Consider the following 20,319-nt stretch of genomic DNA (forward strand, 5'->3'; position numbering starts at 1 on the left):
CTCGCTGGGCCCATGAGTCTGGAGCTGTGCAGGGACCAGCACTGCCCCCTCCCCCTGGGTCTGGGTGCTTCTGCTGTCTGCCCCTCCCAGCCCCCCGGGGCCCCTGTGGCCTAGCCGGGGAGTCCTCCATGGTCCTCCGGCTTGCTTCCCTTCCAAAAGCCAGTTGGGAGGAGGCCAGCCGCGTGATGCCTCGGTCTGGGCGAGCAGTCTGTCGCAGCGTGGCAGGGAGAGATGTCACAGCCAGGCAGCGCTCCGACACCGGAGTCCAGCAGTCCCAGGAGCAGGGGCCAGCGGCAGCCTTGTCTCCTCACCCCCAGCTCCAGATGGGAGGCACAGCCCCACAGCACGCAGCACACGGCACGCACGCTAGCCTGGGCTGCGTCCACAGCTGGGCAGGGGGCCGGCGGTGCGACCTGCTTCAGGATGTGCGGATAAAGCCACTGCCCCCGGTTCTCACTCCTGCCAAAGGTTGTGGTTGGAGCGGAGTGCAGAGGAGTCCAAAAGACATTCTGTGCCACGGTCAAAGTGAGCCCGTCCACCTGGCCTTCTAGCTGGGGCCTTCCCGCCCACACAGAGGTGTCTCCGCCCCACCACATCCACGTTGCAACGAGAAAGACCTCTGGCCCACAGCATCAGGGATGCGACGACCTGCTCACCCAGACCGCCCCTCCCCGGCCGCCAAGGCCCTCGGGCCGCTGGAGCTGGGGCCTAATGTCCTGCGGTGGCCGAGCGGCTCAGGACCCCCCCCAGGGCACAGAGTCCGCATAGCCGCAGATGCCCAAGGCCCACGCCAACCCCGTCTCTACATCCACGGACGTCAATCACGACGAGGACGGGAAGAGAGCCTCGATGGCATCTGGGAATTAAGGCACAACATCCACGACAGACGGGCTTCATACGCCAGGGACTATGGTGCCAGCCAAACACCGCAGACGGTGTCGAGTGCAACCCATGCGCTCAGCGCTCCACGTGGGGACGCCCTCAGAACTGCGGCACGGCCTCCTGCGAGGAGGGGCAGGCTGGCATGAAGAAGGCCTCAGACACCATCGCCACCTGGGGAAGAGGGATGGGGAGGCTTGTTCTCCCCGCTCCGAGGTCCATGCACCCGTGGGGGCCGCAGTCCATGATGCCGCTGCTCTGGCACGAGGCACCTCACTTCTGCACTCACTAGAAGGCACTGGAAAGCGGCCACTCCGCGTCTCTGCCAAGTGTCCCACAACTGCCTTCACACAAGGCGCGGACAACCCCGCGGCCCGTGGCACAGGCTCTACGGGGAGAAGTGCCCGGGTGCTCACCGTGTAGCTCCTCTACTCTGAGTGTCTGGAAAGATCCAGGAGTATTAAAAAAAATAACTTCTCAGGTTAAAATCATGTGGTAGGTGGCCCCAATCTATTTCCTTCACAAAAATGAAAGTTCAGGACCACCCTCTGAAGAACAGACGGCACACGGCACACGCACAGCCATGCACACGCACCCCCGGATGGTGCTGGTCGGAGGGGACGGAACAACAGAGCCTCAAGGTGAGCGAGGCTGAAGCTTCCTCCTGCCGGCTCTCGCGGATGGGCTCCCGGAGGACCGTGTGTCGCACTGAGTTCCTTATTCTTATTAGAGTATCCCCAAAACCCGGAAAACCCCAAAAGACCTTCCAGGCAACCACTCTGAGCAAAACATAAGCAGTTGACCACGAATTTAAGAAGAGGCACCAAAAGCAACCTACTCTGCGTTTCTCAGAAGACGCTGTGACGGGCACACGTGCCCTCAGGGGCAACGCGGACTCGGAACCAGGGGCGCGCGGAGGCTTGCGGCTGGCGATGGAGGGACACCAAAGTCACATGACTGATGCAGACAATATACTCTTAAATCCGAAAAAGCAACACATTTCTGAAACAGAAACATACCCGCTACAGAAACGAAGTGCATGGTCTCCAAATAACACATCAAAATGCCACACCACGGGGCTTCTGAGGCCAGACAGCCTGGTCCCCGACGACCCACTGTGCTCGCATCTCGGGGGGCAGGCACGCCGGCCTGGCGGTCCCGGTCTGGCCTCCCGCTCATGCTGGGACGGCACAGTAAGTCCCAGAAGCGGGTCCTGCCCTGCTCCCCCAAAGACACCACGGACTTGAACGTAAAACGTGCACAGTTCTTTCTGAGCCCCCGGCTCCGCCTGTCCCCCAAACCGACACTGTCCCAGGACACAGACCTCACGCTGCCTGACGAAGACTGTCCCCAGGAAGCACCCTGACTGCACGAAGAGCCGCCTCCTTGCTCCCGACGCTGCGCACACAGCGTCTTCAGTCAATCCTGAAGACCAGTCCCGAGACACATTTGCCTTTTCTAGAACCTGGAAACCTTAATCCAAACGTCCAAGTACATTAGCTCTCACTGGGTTTGCAATAATCCCAACGCCTCGTAAAGACTCCAAAAGGGGGCTGGTTCCTCACGCAACTTCACGATGTCGGAAACGCAGAGTCCCAGGGTATTCTCCAATTTTATTTATTTCAAGGCACTTTCCACAAGAAAATGTAAAAAGAATAAACTATGTAAAACATCACATTTTAATAAACACAACAGCAAGATCCAAAGGAGATAAAGAAAAATTAAATTACACTTAAAGTTCATTATCGCAAAATGGCTTAACGTCGTCTGCCGGAAGACAGACCGCAAACAGCGGCCAACAGGAAAAGCCCGCAAAGCCGCTCCCGCCAAAGCGGGTTCCCAGCCAGGGACGGCACAGGAGGCAGGAAGCGCAGGCCCGCGGGGGCACAGCCAGGGCTCCCGGCCGCGCACCCGGACCGCACTGGCGGCAGTGCCTGCTCGCGACGCCACACACGGCCCCGACAGGTGACCGCGCGCCAGCACACTGTCCCACGCCGCTCACTCGCGCTTCCTGCACGTGACAAAGCCCGCCCGGGCCCTGCTGGCTCCTGGGTGGCTCCCGCATACAGGACATCCCGTCACCACGCACCTCACACCCTCTGATGAAGAACGGGTCAGGGTGATCACATGGAAACCAAGCTCGTAAATGACCTCACATACACGACTAGAAACACGCGGGGTCCTCCGGTGCTTTTCGAACGCGGGCTCACGCACACCTCTCTGCTGCTGTGTCTTCCAGCTTCTGCTCTACGTGATGATTTGTCGCCCGAAGATCCAAACCTCAGCTCTAACTTACCATGCTCAAGCCTCAGAGGAAACGGGCCCCAAGAAAGGTCCCATTTGGAGAGGACTGCTGAGGCGGTCAGAGCAGAAGCACGTCTGCTCCCGGCGTCGAGAAGACCACCCTCCAGCCTCACAAAATCACAAGGGCAGAAGGGCAGTCAGAGGCCAGGACAGGCCCCTGAGCCCGCACCATCTTGCCTCTGTGTCACTGACCCCCCAGGGCAGCCGACCCTGTCCAAGGCTCCTGCCCACTGGAGGAAACCACTGCTCCCTGAGCCGGCAGGAGAGGAGCCGACAGACATCACTTCACGCCACCACCCAGGGTTGCAGGCATGCAGGGGACAGGGCCCAGCCACCACCTGACCTACAGGAGCACCCACAAGCCTGCCCAACCTCGCCAGACACAAGAACATGTGCCCGGCAATTCAGCTGCCATGGGCATCTCCCTCCGTGAAGCCACAGGTGCTGGACCCCATCCCAGCACAAGGATCCACCCAGTGAGGACAGAGTCCCAGCCGCCACGGCAGCTGGGAGCCCCCACCAGGGGACGGGCACTCCTGGGCACTGTCACCACCACCTCCACGAGACACAGCTCTGTAACGATCGCCCCACAGAATCCGTGGCCAGTGACACCTGCAGTGAGGCCACACACATGTTCGCATCCAAGTCACAAGGGCCCCAGCACCTGCCCCAGAGGTGGGACCGGGGAGAGCGCAGAATCAGGACACCTGGGAACTCACAAACACCGCGAGACCGAAGCGCACACCGAGCTGCTGTGGTGCCAGCCTCCTGAGGTGAGCACGCGCTCCCGCCAGGGACGTCTGCGGCCGAGGCTCAGCCGTCAGCGCGGGTGCTCCCTCCCAAGCACACGGACCACACCGGGCAGAGGGGCCCTCCAGCCACAGGGACGAGCTGATGCCACTGCCATCACCACCGGGACCTAAGCCCCGAAAGCAAAAGGTTTGAGATGATTAAAACTTTTTAGAGGCCGTTTGGTCATTCTTGAGATCAAAGAGAAACCTTTATTTTCAACAAAACTGCCTAGAAGAGAAGGTTCATTGATCCACCAGGAAAGAATCTCTCACCACAACCAGCACCAAAATATATATTTAAAAAATTAAAAAACACACAGCCCCACCCCTCAGGCACACATCTCCCCAAAAGCCACATAACCCAGACCGAAAGGGAAAACAAATCAAACTCAATGCCCTCACACAAGAAAAAAGTCTGTGAATTAGGATTTACAAATTTATATAGTCTTTCCTATGAAAAACAAAAACGCAAAACCAAGGGGTAAGAAACAACTTCTGCACCGAGGCCTGGAGAGTCTTAGGAGATCTGAGAAAACGTACGCTCTGCCTACAAGCTAACAGAAAGCAAAATAACAATCAGTGCTTTTCGCAGATTTGAGCGGGAGGCCTCGGCTTCACAATATTCCCTCCTGACCGAGCACTCGGCCGGTGCAATCCCCCGGGAGCCGGAGGCAGGAGCGCCCCGTCGCCCGTCTGCACACGCCCTGCCAGCAGAGTCTGCATCACACTTCCAAAGAGACAGTGCCATTCACGGTAAGTTTTCCAGCGCTTAAAAGGGCCACTTTTCCCTTTAAAAAAGATGCCAGGTCAAAAAAAAAAGAACGAACAAAAGGGAGGGAAGGGGAAGAGTTCTCTACTGCAGTAAAAACGTCTCCGTCACAGACGGCCGCTGCGAGGAGTCCAGGCTGGGGGAGCGCGGGGCCACTGGCGCACTCTACTTGGGCTCCTCGATCACACCTTTGCTGAGGTCTGTCATTTTGGGATATTTGACTTTCTTCTGGTCCAGCTCATTCTGAGCCCAAAGGAGGAGTTTCAGTAATTTGGCCAGCTTGGGTGTTGACTCCCGATTTTCATAATCTAGGACAGCTTGGTTAACCTCGCTCCACACCTAGAAAATAAACACATCCCTTAAAACCACCACACGCACAGAGCACCAGCGAGAGGCTGCTACCACGTGCTCTTCGGACTTCCTGGAAGCCGCTCTTACAGGCCGAGCTCGCACGCGACGCCGGTCACCAGGAGGCCTGCCGGCAGATGGGCCCCACACACCCCTCGCCCAGAAGGCGTGCGCGGTGCGGTCGGCACCGATCACATCTGGCCTGGGAGACGCTTAAACTGATTGAGTCCCCCAGGTGGCCCGAGGACACCTATTTCTAAGTCTCTGAACAAAGAGAAAGATTATGACAAAGGAGAAGCTAAGAAAGACATCGGAAAATTGTACGATCAGTCACAAGGCTCTGCTTCGGGCCTCGCACAGTAAAAGACCCCACGTCAGGGAAGGAGAGCTGCCGCCACGACCGTGCGGCACCGGCCCAAAGGCGGCCGCTGTGGTCTCTGAGCCCTACCCCAAAGGCCGGCAGGGGGAGAGAGGACCCCTCGGCGGGCTTACCTTCTGCCTCTGCATCATATGAAGCAGGTCTCCAAACGGCGACTCCTCGGGGTTATCGAAGGCCAGCAGGGCCAGCGTGCGCTCCATCTCCGTCAAGCACTCCCTGCTCTCCTCGCCCTGCTCCGCCAGCTGCGTCTGCGCGAACTCCAGCGCCGCCTCGGTCTCCCGCTGGCGGATCAGCTCTATGAGGTGCTGTTGCTGGTCACCGGCAAAGGCACATGGGCTTACACACCGCGTCCGGCAGTGCGGCACGAGTTTCTAGTCAAAGGTCACCTTAGAGGACAACCTCCCAGCATCCCTGAGTTACTAGAGTAACGTTTTTTAAAATTTTATGTATTTGAGAGAGAGACTGAAAACCCCCACGCGGGGTGTGGGAGGGGCAGAGGGAGAGGACGAGAGAAGCACCTTACAACCTGGGGATCATGACCTGAGCCTTAACCAAGGGTTGGGTGCCTCAGCGACGGAAGCACCCAGGTGCCCCTAAATTAGCATTCTTAAAGCAAGAAACATCTTCTGAAATGCAAAAAACCACAGCTACCTGAAACCCCTTCCCCACGCAAACGAACACATACTGTGGGAGTGCAACTTAGCCCCGCGACTCTGAAGCGCCGCACGCAGCCTGCGGACCCCGCACGCAGCCGGCCGCTCACCTGCAGGTGGAAGTAGAGGTACCGGTTCGTGTCGAGCAGCTCGGGGTGGAGGCTGTTGATCAGCGCGATGGCCTCCTGGATCTGGCCTTTCAGGATCATCTCACGGATCTTGATCCGCTCGTCAAGTGTTTCTAAGTCCACACTAGGTTCAATCCCAGATTCCATTCGAAACTTCTCTGCTGCTTCCTTAAAGCCCTCTGAAAATGACAACCATCTCCTGTGCTCAGAAAGCTACCGAGACGCGCTGCAAAGCGTTTTTAACCCCCAAAAGCCCACTCACCTCCAGTAACCTTCAACATGACCCACACTTTCTTAGAGTCTGGTATTAACATCTCTGTCACCTACCAGTTGCGCCCCATAGAGAAAATGCAAAGAATGAATTTCACTCCTTCGCACCCATCCAAAACACCTCTCCCCCACCAGCTGGGGCGAAAACGAAGGCCACGAAGCCCGTACGTCATGGGCTCCTGAACGAGGGCTGCGGCCCAGGCCCAGAGGCAAGGAAGGTGCAGGTCTGTCCTGGGCATGTGTCCCCCAGGCACATCTGGACACAATGGCCTGCCTTCACAGATGACAGAGACCTGGTCACCCCTGCCTCTCAGGAGACCATACTTCTCCTCAACACCCAAGCAGAGCGTGTGCTGTCCCCCAACCCCACCCGGCCAGCAACAGGCAGACACTTCCCCGTCGCCTTTCAAATGACGGTCGACGAATTTGGGGAGGGGAGTGCTGTGAATCACAGGAAGGAGACTCCTACCGGGTTCAGTCAACCAGATTTCCTGATCGGGCACAGAATCACCTCTTCCTTCCCAGTAGCGAGGAGGACTGTTAGTTAGAGACCCCGTCTGTTGGTTTCGTAAGCTTCTACCTTCCCCCCCCCTCTTTGGAGTTAGGCGCACCTTCTAGAGACAGGAATTTATCAGACTGGCGCGAAGAGATCGGCCACCTGGGACTTTCAACGGACTTTAGAACATTCTTACGCATCGTGATTAACTGTAAACACGTCACCGGTCAAGAAACAGGTTTTCACCTTAGAGCTCAGACACCCAGAGTAACACCCTCCTCTCCAGAAGACCTCGTCTTTACTACACTGATCTGCGAATTTGCTAAATCAGCCTGGTGTTTTTTCACAACATGCAAACTAGCTAACTTCACCAAAGATCGTCGGCGGTACAGCTCTGACCACGGGCACGTCCCCCGGGCAGCGTCTGGCTCAGGACGTTACCTGTCACCAGGTAGTTCATGATGAGACGGTTCATGTCCGCGCGCTGCACGTGCAAGTTATTGAGTTTCTCCAGCCACTCGTCTTTTGAGATTTCGTCAGGCTTCTCTGCGTAACTCATGCCGACGTGTTTCTACAAGAAAAAGTATTTTCAAGACCAGTGAAGATGCCGGGAACGAGAGACACAGGACAGGAAACACTCCGCGGCACGGCCATCGGGCAGGACGGGGACAGAGGGTGGCTGTACTTGTGAGCACGGCACAACCCAGACAGCGGTCAAGTCCCGACTTGGCGCGCAGGAAACAAACCTAACACTGGTCTCTGCTAAACTTCGATTAAAAAAAAAACCCTTTAAGAATTCTATGACAACTGTGATCGTTTCAGAGATGAAGAGAGCTACGCGGTGTGAAGTGACAGAGTGGGCGGAGTTAAATCTGGAGGACGGCAAGTGCAAAGAGCCTGATGCCCAGAGGCAGTGCGGGGACCAGAAAAAAGGCTGGGATGTCAGGAGACAGGTTGTGTGCTAGGGAGAGCCAGGAGCCTCTGAACTGCCAGGTCAAGAGGTGGGGCGCGTCATACTAAGGCCGTAGAGACTCAGGAATCTAGATCAATTCCCTTCTAGGCAGAGGGCAGCCACGTGAGAGCCGGGAGTGAGGAAGCGTGCACTCTGACACAGAGCCCACGAGAAGTCCGCTGCCAGACACTCGCCGGACCGACCAACACTGAGGACCGTGACAGAGACACAGAGCTCTCTCGCAGTCTCGATGCTGCCGTCAGGGCAGACGGGAACTGCAAACGTATCTGGCCCTTCTGCAGAGCTGCTCCCAGGCCAACAATCCCGCCGCAAGACTGAGACCCTCAAGGCTCCCCACTGAGAACCAGACACGCACGAACCCACTCAAAGGACCACTGCTCAAAAAGGCAGAAACACGGGAGCCCAGCTGTTCATTCGGTAGCGGCACGGACAGACAGACTGTGGTTCACAGAACCACAGCCCCAGGCCCCGAACCCTTAGGCAGTTATGTTTCAGAATTAAAAATCTTGCGGACCTTATAAAGCCTGTTGGCACAACTCACCTACGTCACAGGACACTCGCACTGCAGTCTGGGGCGGCACCCCACGCTAAGTACTCCTTCTTCGGGGACAGGTCTGAACACCCACACTGAGTGAAACACAAGTTATTAAAAGCTTTCACCAACTCAGATTTTTTGCCACCCAATAGTTCAAACAAATAAGCACACAAAACTTCTGGTTTTCAGAGCTATGTGGATGTCAGGATTGCCGAGCAAGGATCAGGATCGTGGGTCCCCCAAGAACACTGACTGCAACAGCCACAGGGGCGACTCCCGCCAGCCAGCGGGGAGAGCCGGGCCGCGGCACAGCTTGCAAACAGCCCCCGCTGCGGTAAGCGCGGTGCTGGCCTGCTTCAGGGCGGCTTCCGCGGGAGGGCAGGGCGGACAGCGGCCGGGAGCCAGCGGGGCTCTCTAGACGGCAGTCCGCCGTCCGGTCCTCCGTAAGCAGTGGGTGCCGCGGAGCCGCGGAGTCCACGCTGAATCAAGACCTTCAGCGCGGGACGCCGGGTGGCCAGCGCCGAGCCACCAGCGAGAGCCGGGCCAGGAACGTCAGAGTCAGAGCAGGCCACAGCGTGGCGGCCCGCGAGCCCGGGACGGGCACACACTCGCACACTCACACTCGCACACTCACACACTCACACTCGCACACTCACACTCGCACACTCGCACACGGCAGCCCCGAGCCGGGCCTGAGGCCTGGGCGGCCGGGAAGGGCCACAGCCGCGGAGGGAGGCCGAGGAGGAACAGGTTCGAGCGGTGGGGCAGGTCTGGGCCGGTCTCCGACGCGCAGCCCGACGCCCCGCAGCCGCCCCGCAGCCGCCCCGCAGCCGCCCCGCAGGCCCGGCTCGGCGCCGGGAGCGCGCATCAGGCAGGCCCCCGCCGCACGAGGACGCTGAGGGCCAGGAGCCGGCCGAGGAGCGCGCGGCGGAGCGCCCGGGCCAGGACCGAGCCGCGCGGCGCCCGGAGCAAGGCCGCGGACGGCACGGACCGCGCTCGGGCCGCGCCGCCTCCCCGAGAGCCCCGGCCTCCCACCCCCGCACCGGGCGCCGCCGGCAGCGCCAGCCGCTCGGGGAGCCGCGACCCGCCCGACGTGGCGCCCCGAGAGCGCCGCGGGCGCGCAGCCGACGGGCCCCGCCGCTCCTCACCCGGCCGGCGGGCTCCGCCGCGCGAGTCCCCGACGCCGCTGTCTGCCCGGGCGCGCCGGCGCGGCGTTTCGCGGCAGGACCGGCGTTCCAGCGCGCGGCCAGCCCGGCCCGTCGGAGCCCTCGCCCGGCGCGCTCTGCCCTGCGGAGCAAACACCGGATTACGCGGCGGCCCCGGGGGTCAGCGACTCCGCCGCCGGGACACCGGGGGCGGCTGGACGTGCGGCCCGCTCGGACCTCGCAGCCGGCACAGCCCCGGCGCCCGCCCGTCCGCCGCCCCCGGCCCGCGCTCCGCCCCGGCCCCCGCCCCGACGCGCCCCGGCCCGCCGCGCTCCCGCGGGGAAGCCCGGCCCGGCCGCCTGCGTCCGCCGCAGCCATCTTACCGCGCGGATCCCGCCTCCCGCGCTGCGCGGTCTCCGCGGCCGCTCGGGGGGCCGGGCCGAGCCGGGGTGGGGGCGGCGGCGAGGCGCCGAAGACCGGAGCGGAGGCGGGAGCCGCGGCGGAGGCGGGGGCGAGGGCGGGGAACGCGAGGGCAGACGCTCCGACGGCCGCCCCTCCGGGCACCTCCCGCGAGATCGCCAGAGCGCAGGCGCACGATCCCGCAGCCAATCAGGAGCTCCCGCGGGCCGGGGCGGGGCGGGACGCGGCCGCCGCCCGGAAGCGCGGGACTCCGGCTTCCGTCCTTGCGCAGAACGCCGCTCGCGGCGCCCTCGCTGTACGGGTTGGCGCGAGAGTCAAAAGGCGTCGGCCGACCCTGGACAAGATGGCCGCCGTCGAAGTGTCGTTGTGGGGGAACTTCGCGCCGCGACGGCGACATCTAGACTGAGTCGGAGGCCAAGGTCCCAGCTTCCTTTCCGTCATGTGTGTGAGCTCGGAGGGCAGGGAGCGGGGGGCGGGCGCCGGTGCCGCGCGCCGCCCCGAGGTGGGGGGCCCTCCCCGCCGGGCGCCCGCCTTCGCGCGGGCCCGGGAGGAGGCGGCCGAGCGCGCCCGGCGGGGGTCTCGGCGCTGTCGGTTGGGGCGGGCCGCGGGGGTCGCCCGCCCGGGGAGGCAGCGCCCGGCGCTTCACGAGTGGGCAGAGACGGGCCTGCCCTCGGGGAGCGGCGCGGGGGTCCGCGGCCGCGCGAGGTCGGGCCGGGGCTGCGGGCGCGCGTGCGGCGGGGCCGGGCCGGGCCGGGGGCAGGCGTGCGGCGGGGCCTGAGCTCCGGGGCTGCGGGGCCCGGCGCCGGGGGGAGGGGCCGACGTCGTCCTCGGCCGGGAGCCGGGGCTCGCGGGGGTCGTGACCGCGGCCTGACCGCGGCGCCTGCTGCGGCTGCTGCCGCCGACGGCCGACCCGCGGGCCCGAAGTTCCGCCGCGCGGCGCTGCGTGTCGGTGGCGGGGCCGTCCGTCGCGACGCGGCCGTCTGTGCCGCGCGGCTGTCCGGCGGAGGGCGCGGGCGGCCGAGGGCTTCGAGGCCCCGGCAGAGGCGCACACGCCTAAGCCCGAGCGCCGCGCCCTCCGGAGACCGACGGCTCCGCCCGAGGAAGCTTCCCGCGCCGACTCCCGGGGTCGCGGCCGCACGGCCCGTCCCGCCGCGGCCACCGGGTCCCCAGCCGCGCAGACCCCACCTCCCCCGTCCTAGGTGGACGCCCGCAGCGCCACCGTGGGCAGCGCTGCCCCGACAGGGAGGCCGCCCTCTGCTCTGGGAGTGCGTCTGCCGGGGTCCCGCGCCCTGCTCTCCCGCAGCCCACCCAGCGGCAGGGGGACCTCGCCTTCGGGGACCCCCTGGCGGCCCGGTCCGGGCGAGCACGGCCGGAAAGCTCCCCACGCCAGCCCCTTCCCCGCCGGCCCCTGCGGTCCTGGCGAGCGGAGGGCCTTCCCGGTCGCCCTGGGGTCGCCCTGGGGTCGGCAGCTCGGCAGGGTGCGGAGGCGTTCCCGAGCGGAGCGAACGAGCGCCCCGGGTCCGGCCGCCTGGAGCGTCTCGCGCCGCGGTGGTGCTCACCGAGGCCTGATAACGGGTCAGCGTTCGGCCCAGACGCGGGAGCTTCCCGAGCGCCGGAAGCTTGGGCCGGTGGTTGAGGACGGAAGGAGCCAGCGAGCGATGCTGACGCCGGCCTTCCCGACCAGCGCTGCCCGCACGGCGGGACCTTCCCTGGAGAGAACAGAGGCGGTCCTCCGGGACCGACCTGGGCCTGGCGGACCCCTTGACGGTGGTGACCCCCGCGGAGGAAGAGCCATCGGCCGGGCAGTGGGCCGGAAGGGGGAGGAGAGGCCGGCATCGGTGGTGCCTCTGGGGTCGCAGTGAGCGCCGAAGGGGGAGAGGCGGCCTGCAGGTGAAGCTTCTGCGGGGGCAGCCGGGGACCGCTGAGAGGTGTGTTTAGAGAAGGCCCTAGAGAGGAGGAGCCGCGAAGTCCAGGGTCCACACGGACCGCAGCAGATGGCCGTTACCCAGAGAGCCTGTCCGCTAAGGCGGCAGAGAGGCTTGACGGAGACCGGGCTGAGGTGGGCTCCGGGGACGCCCCCGGGTGGGCAGTTTGAGACGAAGCCGACAGCCGCGGAGCACCCGCTGAGAGCGGCAAGGCCGTCCGCTGGGCCTCCGGGACAGGCGTGGTCACAGAGCAAGCAGCTCAGGGACACGGCGGGAAGGCACGTCAGATGGCTGCGGTCCGGAGGTGAATAGGGTGAGGGGGACACAGACGTGCGTTGAACACGTTCGGAAGCAGCAGGTGAGGAGAGGAGGCCGCGGGTGACATCGATCCCATGAAACGAATTAAATTAATTTAAGCTAAATTAACTTTCGCTAAAGCAGAAGGATTTGGTCGCTGAAGGGAGGGAGGATCTCTGAGCTTCCGGCGGGTGTGTTGGGGTTGACCGGGTGGGACCAGCACTGAACAGGGGACACCGGGGAGGGTCCCGATGGGAGGAGAGGCTCAGAAGTCAGGAGCTCATTTTGCACACGTTAGGTTTTGAGGTGCATTTGAGGCGTCGGGTGGAGTTAGGGGCACATGTGAGTGCAGGGACCCAGGTCTGGGCACAGGTAAATGTAAGCACGGCCAGGAGGGAGCTCCCGGGTGGAGAGTGTGCGGAAGGCGGACAGAGGCCAGCCTGGGCCAGGGCCCGGAACCCTCCGTGCCGCTGGGAGTCTGGGGGTGTGGGGTACCACGAAGGACGCTGGGCCACTCTGGTTGCCACCTCGGGCAGCCACCGGGTGGATAGGAAAGAGGCAGGGCTGTGGAAGGGGAGCTGCCGGGTGGCCGAGCCTCCACTGTTCTCCAAGTCTGGGCAGAGAGTTTTGTTTTAATAGATGAGCAGTCCTGCACAGGGTAGTGTTAAAAGTTTGCTAGTCTTAAAAGAGCTTTAAAGCATTTTTTAAAAGGGGAAAGTATTTGAGGAATGAAACACACAGTGCTGCGTGTACTCAAATCCTAGACTGCTCGGGAAGCTGGCCGCGGCCGTGTCTGCCAGAACAACGGCATTCCGACGGCCGCTTTTATCTTGTTCTCAAAACCTAAAAGCATGAAATCAAGCCCATATGTACTGGAGACCCTGCTTCCAAAGAGATTTGGCTAAAACAGACCTAATTCTTCTGGATAACGCATAAACTGATCCGTTAGTGGTGCCCAGGGTCATTGCCACACAAGGCAGTTGGCACCAAGCGGTCACCAGCCTTAGCTGCCGCTTCTCACAGTGTGCTGCGTCTCCTCGTGCAGGTGTCGAGAGTCAGGAGGAACTGTGTGACTGTTCTGCTGCACACATTCAGCTGCTGGGTGGCTCAGCTGAATTCTAAGACCCGGGAAAGCACGTTTAATGGGGTTTTTGATGTGCCCCCCCTGCCCCCTGCCTGATTGTATTTCTGAGACTGTACCATCGAATCAGAAAGCACCGGCTCAAAGTTTCCTGGCGTGCGTAAAAGCCAGAGCAGGTACCTCCTGGGGTAACCGGACCTGTGTACTGCGTGGTGTTTCCGTGGGGCGTGGGGGCCGCATAGCTCGCCGCTGCCCACTGCTGAGCCCCGTTGAGGTGCTGGTCCTGCACCCTTCAGACCTGGTGAGTCAGAAGTTGATGTACACGTGAGTTAGCCTTTCTCTTCTCAGTTAGAATGAAAGCACGGAGCTAGCACACACACACACGTGCACACACACGTACTATTTCCCGCGCACACTTCTGTCTGTACATGTTCTGAGGATTCCTGCCCCTCCTCCACAAACCCAGCCATGTGATCGTGATCAGGTGCCGGATGGCGTGGTGCAAGTCTTGATGAGATTTTCCCAATTCATATGCACATTTGCTCTTTTTAGAAACACGTGTGAAATACTGGTTTTTGGTTTTTTGACTTTAAAATTCTCTTATTTTCTCCAAATGCCTGCTTTCTGTTGGAATAAGAGGAACTTTCGTACGTCTGACAGATTCCCAAGAGTTTTCACTTCTCTGTACCCCCGTAGAAGGCAGCATCCTGGCCTCCCGCCTCCCTGGACAGATTGGGGGGATGTCACTTCTCCCTGTGTCTCTTACAATTTAGCAGCCGTTTGTTTGATTTGGAACTCAGAGTCGTGGTGTCGAAAGGGTAATTTGTGTGTACTGATGTTGTCAAAGTCCAGAATAAAGCTCGCTGGGTGCGCTCTTGAAACTCCAGGGCTGAGTCTCCGATCCTCTTGTCGGCACTTCCTGCACACGTCCGCGCTAACCTTCAGCACTCGGGCCCCACGCACATCTGTAGGCAGAGCCCTGCTCCCGAGGGCCCCCCAGGCAGCAGACTGGCGCCCTGAGACTTACTGGTGGTGACGAGCAGCCTCTCACCTCAGGGAGGCCCCTCCTCCTCTGTCACGCACCGTGTGTGATTAGCCCTATCAGCCTACGTGGGCACAACCGCTTTGCTCTCACTGCTTTTCTGTCGAACTCTGGCGACAGGCACGGCCTTGTCTGGCGTTTGTCCTGGATGACGCTTTAGAGACTTGGGAGGAGAAAGCAACCAGAAAGAAAACACATTTCTCATGCTTCGCACTCATTAAAACACTGGTTTCTTCCGAAGTCGACTTTTCCCCTGAACTCACAGCGCGATGCCGTTGTGAATGGAGTAAGTGGGCGCTGTGGAGTGTGAGCCCAACACTACTCGCAGCCGTTTCTCCGCGTGAGCACCTGTGGACACGGGCAGGACGACAGGAGAGCATGTCTGCATCGCTTGGTCTCATATACACTTCTTCGTACCTTGATTTAAGATAGTGCCCCCAGCCCCTGTCCTGGTCCCCTCATCCCACAAGCACCCACGTGATGCTGCCCCTGCCTCCCCGGAGTTCCGCCTCACCTTGCACGGCCATTGATGCTGGGTTTGCTTCCTTTAAAGACCCTGTGCAGGGTTCCCGTTCATACTTCTGACCTGGGAGGCCTCCTGTGATCCTCCCCTCCCCCTGCAAATGAGTCCCGTTTTACAGTGGGCCGCCCTGGGTCACGCTGCTTGTTGCAGCTGCTGTCCCCTTACGCCTGCCTGGCCTCTACAGCCCCCGCTCCCCGTATCCGGGGGCAGACTTGAAGACCTGGTCAGGATGGAAGAGTGGACACCCCAGCCCTGCCAGATTCCAGGTCGGTGGTCCTAACGGAGCCACCGCAGCAGAAACGAGCTGCGTTGTAGTCCTCGGGAGGAAGCCCACCGGCTCTGCCGGAAACGAGCGGGGCTGGGGAGCCCCGGAGGTGCTCGTTAGAGCATCGGGAGGCCCTGTGGCCTCTCTGACAAGAGCCCGGGGCTTCCTGCGTGTGTGGGCCGCGCTGGGGGGGCCGCGGAGTTGCCTATGTCATGGGGGCTACTGCAGCCGAGGAGCTCCTGCCCTCGGGGCAGAGGCGTGCGGTGCGCACAGTGCCCCGCGGTCCATCTGTGGCGTGTCTGGGGACTGGCCGGGGCCGAGTGAAGAACATCCAGGTGGAGGGCTGTGACCCTTGGCCGGACCCCCTTTCCCTTTCTGGGCAGTGACCGTCCCCCCTTTCCTCGCAGGCCCTGCGGGGCGGTCGTGCGTGCGGGGACGAGCGGCGGGGGGCCGGCGTGCTGCGCTCCGAGTCCCGCAGAAACTCGAGAGCGCGGCTGGTGGCCGTGGAGCGGCGCCCCTGCCCCGTCGCCACGACGCCGGCCCAGGCCTCGGGGCGCTCCCGGGGGAGGGCGGGTCGGCCTGCGGCGCACCGCGGCCTGGGGTCCGCAGAGCGCAGGCGCGCGGGCGGGGCGCCGGGCCTCCTCCCTCCGCGCGGGGGCGCTGCTCAGGGCGCGGCCGGCCCTTCTAGCCCCGAGTCTCGGTGGCCGGCGCCGACCCCGCCCGCCCGCCCACTCCGCGGCGCTCCGAGGAAATGGCTGCGGGACCCCAGAGGCCTGCGACCCGCGGTGAGTGGCGGCGTCCCGTCCGCCGGGCAGGGGAGGGGGCGGCCGCCGCGGGGCCGCCCTCGGGGGCGGGCGGGGGCGGCGGCGGCGGCGGCGGGGCGGTGCGGGAGCCCGGCGGCCGCGCGAGTCCGCGCTGCGCTGCGCCGAGAGAGAAGATGGCGGCGGCCGCGGGGCGGGCGGAGGGCGCGGAGGAGAGGCCGGGGGCGCGCGGCTCCCGGCTCCCGGCTCCCGGCTCCCGGCGGCGCGAGGAGGGCGCGGGGGCCGCGCGGCGGGAGCGGGGGGCGCGCGGCGGCGGGGCCGCGGGGGGAAACGGCTCCTCCCGCCGAGTCGGGGTGCGGGCGGCGTAGACGGTGTAGACGCGGGTGCTCCGCTTCCCGGGTCGCGGGCGTGGCCGGAGAGGCCCCCGAGCTCCGGTTCCGCCGCGGTCGGCGCCCGCGGGCGTCGGGAGGCCGCGGGGGTCGGTCCGGAAGCGGATGCGGGTGCGCGGCCGCCGGCGGGGCAGGTCGCGGGGCGCCGCTGCTGGGGCGGGGCGGCCGTGGGAGGTCGGCTCGGCCTCGCGGCGCGGCGCCGGGCTTCGGGGGGGGCGCGGGGCGCACGCCGGCCCCATTGTGTCGCGGCCGGTCGTCTCGGGGCAGCCGGCCCGGCGGGCAGCGTCCCGGGCAGGCCGCGCCCCGCGGCCCCTCTGCGTCCCGGGCGGTGGGCGCCGGACCCCGCCGGTGCTTGCGTCCGCTGCCCCCGGCCTCGCAGCCGCGTCCCCCTGCGCCGCGCTCCCGGCCAGCCGCCTCCTGGGCCTCGGCGGCCCCACGCGCGTCCCCGCGGACGGATCGAGGCCTTCGGGCCCCTCGTCGCCGCCGCGCGGGGCCAGGTGTCGGGCTGCGAGTCTGGCTCCTCGGCGAGGAGCTTGAGGTGGGCCCCGGGGTCAGGGTCGCCCGCGAGTTCCGCTGAAGACGGCGCCGGAGTCCGTCGGCCGCGGGCGCCGCCACCCGCGTCCTCTGCCGCGGAAGGAAGGAGACGCGAGCCTGGTGCGCCCGACGGGACTTGCTGCTGGGGGTGCTTCGGGGCCCGGCCCGGACGCACGTGCCGCCGCCTGCAGAGCCGCGGGCCCGGCTGAGACCCGCTGCCGGGGGGTGCCGTGGCCGTGCGACCTTCGCAGGGCTCCGCGGTGCTCCGGGCAGACGCTCGCCGCACCCCCGCCCGCCGCGTGTGCTGAGCCCCTGAAACGACCTGAAACGGCTGGGCGGTCCCGGGGACAGGTGCAGCGGGGGCTTGCCGGGACGTCCCGGCTCCTTCCATGGAATCCGGGGCCGGAGTAGGTGCGGGCATCCGCGTAAGACCAGCCCACGGTGCCGCTGCCTCCAACAGCAGCGCGGGTCTCTCGGGAGCTTCCCCCATGCGCCGCCCGAGGCCGCTGCCAGCCGCGGGGCCAGCTGTGTTCTAGGCACCTCCTTGGTCCTGGTCTTGCCAGCGCGACCAGCGAATTCAGGTGTGGTTGGCGCTTTACTGCCGGTGTCCCCCCAGAGCTGCCCCTCGGCATTCCGCTAAACTCGCCTTACTTCCCGCAGCCGAGTTCTGTCCCGTAGGAGGAAAGTGTAGTCGCTCTGCTCCCTCCGGTGCGGGCTCCCAGGGTACCGGGCTCTCCTGCCCTCTGCTGCCGCGGGCGGGCCTGCGTGGGCATCACCGTGGCTCCCCGAGGAGACGCTTCATGCCGCTGGGCTCGTTGGGGCTCGGAGGTGCGTGCATTCAGGGCTTTGGGCTGGAGTCGGGACTCGCCTCTGCTTGGCGCTGGAGCTTCCAGCTGTTGCTGCGCACGCCAAGTCCTTCTCCCACAGGGGAGCGGCTCAGGGACCGGCTCGCTCTGCGGCTTGGCGTCGTCTGCTCGCGCCCCCTGTTCTGGTTCTGTTTCTGCTGAGGCGGTCCGTTTCCCTTTCTGCACTCCTCCGGCCATCTGGGTGGCGAGTGGAGGTGGGACGTGTGTGCAGGATCCGCCGGAGATCACTGGTGTCCTTGGGTCCCTGCAGTGCGAGCTGTCTGTCGTCCAGCCTTGGTTCTTACGTGCCCGGTGGACTCCGGCAGCCCGTTACGGAGGGCGTTTTCTTAAGTGGAGTTTCTCGCCGGGGTGTCTGGTTGCTTACGTGGCAGGGCCCCTGAGAGTGGCCGTCTGGTCCTCGCGTCACAGGATGGGCCCTAACTCCGTTAGGAGGACCGTGCTTTACGGTGGATGGAAAGGGTCTGAATCGGGCTCACTTGCTCTAGGCGCTCACAGCGCTGCTTACAGCCGGCGCTGTTCCGGAGTGCTGGTCCGCAGGGCCCCTTGTTGCACGGAGTTGAACCAGTAGCTGCCGGTGTCTCGTCAGGATTTTTGTAGCCGTGGCTGTACAGCGTGCTCCGTCGGGGGGCAGTTACTGTGTGTGTGACTCGTGAACAGGTGTGTCTTTGGGGATCCGACTGCGATGCTGTGGCTTTGTCTTCCATATGCTGATGCGGACTTGTAAGTGGTGTTTAACACACCTTTATAAGAACTGGAATGAGCCCACCCCCCAGTGTAAAGATAGCTTTACCGTGTGTCGGGTCACAAACACAGAAAACTAAAGTAACAGAAGAAAAGCAGCAGAAACACCAGAAATGGCCCCATTCCGAAGCCCACGCTACAGCTGCTCCCCCATTCGTGAACGTGGGTGGGTGGGTGTGGCAGGATGTATTTAGGGAGTGTGGCCACTGTACAGAGCTGCCTTGTCACCAGTGCTCTTCACTCGCACAAGACTCTTCCATGGCCGTGGCTCTGTGGTTCGTCACCTTTTACTTGTGGCCTTAAAGAATTCCATTATGTGGACGTTTCTCGAGTTTGTTCCCCCAGCGCTGTCCTGGTGATGGACATCGGTTTGTGTCCCTTTGTTTAAAAAAATACACGTATGTGCATGGCTGGGAACTCCCTTACAAACACGCCTGCCCGTCCCCAGTTCTCCGAGGCCGGTCATGCTTGGTCCATGCAAACAGGAATGTTGCCTGCTCTGCCCCTTGCCAAGTACACAAGGGGACCTTGGTAAATACCTGTAAAATGACCCTCGTAAGAGGGCCTGTCTCTCCAGACGCCCACCCACACGGATGTTGTCGTGTCCAGAGATGACACCTTCTGCTTACCGCTTGCCCACCCTGTGTGCGCGCTGGCGGCCGCTCGGCACGGGGCAGCCTCCCGTGGCCTTGGCAGAAGTTGTGTGCTCACGGCAGTGCACATCTCCCAGGCAGGAAGGCGCGGCCCAGAGGGAAGCCCGCCTGTTCAGCGCGTCCACCCGTTAGGTTTGCAGCTGGGTGGGAGCTTCCTGCCGTGAAGCCCGTGCTCTGGGCATCTTCTGCCCCGCTGCCCCCCGAGCCTCCCGACGCTGGTCCGCTCAGGAGAGCTTCCCCACTTGCGCCTGGGGTGGGGGCACTGCCGGCTGCTGCGGGCAGGACCGGGACGGCCCGTCAGGGGCCCCGGCACCTCAGGGAGGTTAGCAGGGCTAAGTGGACCCTGATTGTGGACTCCTCAGCTTTGTTAGATTGTGGCCAGGCAGGCTTCCTTTTCACAGCGTGGGTTCTTTAGCATTAAGAGACCCTCTCTGCCCTTCTCGCCCGTGCGGCAGAGAGGGTCGAAGTGCGGTCCCGCTGTCAGATTGGGAGTCTGGAAACTGGTACAGAATGTCCTCTGATTCTGTCACTTCTCCGTTTCACCTGGGACCTTGTCCACGCCCCCCCCCCCCCCCCCAGAACAAAACTAGGCATTGAGCTCTGCTAGTCTCAGGGAGAGAGTGGAAGACCCCACGTGAATCGCAGTGGCTTCCTGACTTGAGGTCCTCAGTCGCGATTCTCGTCTTCTGGCCTGCGGCCTGCATTTCTGACAGCGCCACTTGGGAGGCAGGTGCTTGGGACGCAAGGCCTCTGCGTCTTCTCCAGAGCACGCGGTCTGCGAATCCAGGCGGCGGCCATTTCATCGTTGGAAACGAGCGCCTTCTCCATGATCTCTGGAAGCTGCTTGAGGCGGGGCAAGGGCAGGGTGTGGAGGTGCTGCGGTCATCTTGGGCCTACTGACTGGGAGGGCCAGGAACGGCTTTGGCCTTCAGAGAGCAGCCCTGTGAGGTCACCCACCGGCGGTCCCCGGGGACACCGCGGGACCTTCTGTTTCTGTCCTCGCGTCTGTTGGTGTTTACTGGGCTTGGCGTGGAAAGAGGCATGCAAGCTTCCTCGTTTTTAAGTAATAAAACTTCATGCGTTAGCACGAATAATGCTGTATATAGAGACTGTCTTCTAAGACAAAACCAGTAAGAGCCGGAGCATTGTTTT

The 20,319-nt window shown here is 63.2% G+C and overlaps 2 protein-coding genes across 8 annotated transcripts in view; one reads left to right on the plus strand and one right to left on the minus strand.

The window, feature by feature from the left end:
* Window positions 1–4,243: 4,243 nt before the first annotated feature.
* Window positions 4,244–10,254, minus strand: GID8 (GID complex subunit 8 homolog). 3 transcript variants are annotated; one of them, XM_059134189.1, is made up of 6 exons: window positions 10,054–10,254; window positions 9,674–9,812; window positions 7,459–7,588; window positions 6,234–6,430; window positions 5,584–5,781; window positions 4,244–5,082 (listed from the first exon to the last, which is right to left on the minus strand). In XM_059134189.1, exons 3-6 carry the CDS (start codon window positions 7,574–7,576, stop codon window positions 4,909–4,911), a joined length of 687 nt encoding a protein of 228 aa, XP_058990172.1. In that variant the 5' UTR covers window positions 7,577–7,588; window positions 9,674–9,812; window positions 10,054–10,254; the 3' UTR covers window positions 4,244–4,908. The 3 variants fall into 3 exon arrangements, with proteins under 3 accessions (XP_058990172.1, XP_058990174.1, XP_058990173.1); XM_059134191.1 differs by lacking the exon at window positions 9,674–9,812 and adding an exon at window positions 8,532–8,617 and having other exon boundaries at window positions 10,054–10,072; XM_059134190.1 differs by lacking the exon at window positions 10,054–10,254 and adding an exon at window positions 8,532–8,617 and having other exon boundaries at window positions 9,674–9,913.
* Window positions 10,255–10,382: 128 nt separating this feature from the next.
* DIDO1 (death inducer-obliterator 1) overlaps window positions 10,383–20,319 on the plus strand; it is a 48,054-nt gene continuing 38,117 nt past the window's right edge. For 2 of the 5 annotated variants that reach the window (XM_059134184.1, XM_059134186.1), the window contains exon 1: window positions 10,383–10,509. The gene's annotated coding sequence lies outside the window, so the exon portion shown is untranslated. Of the gene's footprint in view, window positions 10,532–15,915; window positions 16,009–20,319 lie in introns of those variants that run through there. The other 3 variants (XM_059134181.1, XM_059134185.1, XM_059134182.1) reach the window with 2 other exon arrangements.

Source organism: Mustela lutreola, chromosome 9 (assembly GCF_030435805.1).
Source record: "Mustela lutreola isolate mMusLut2 chromosome 9, mMusLut2.pri, whole genome shotgun sequence".
Lineage (NCBI taxonomy): Eukaryota > Metazoa > Chordata > Mammalia > Carnivora > Mustelidae > Mustela > Mustela lutreola.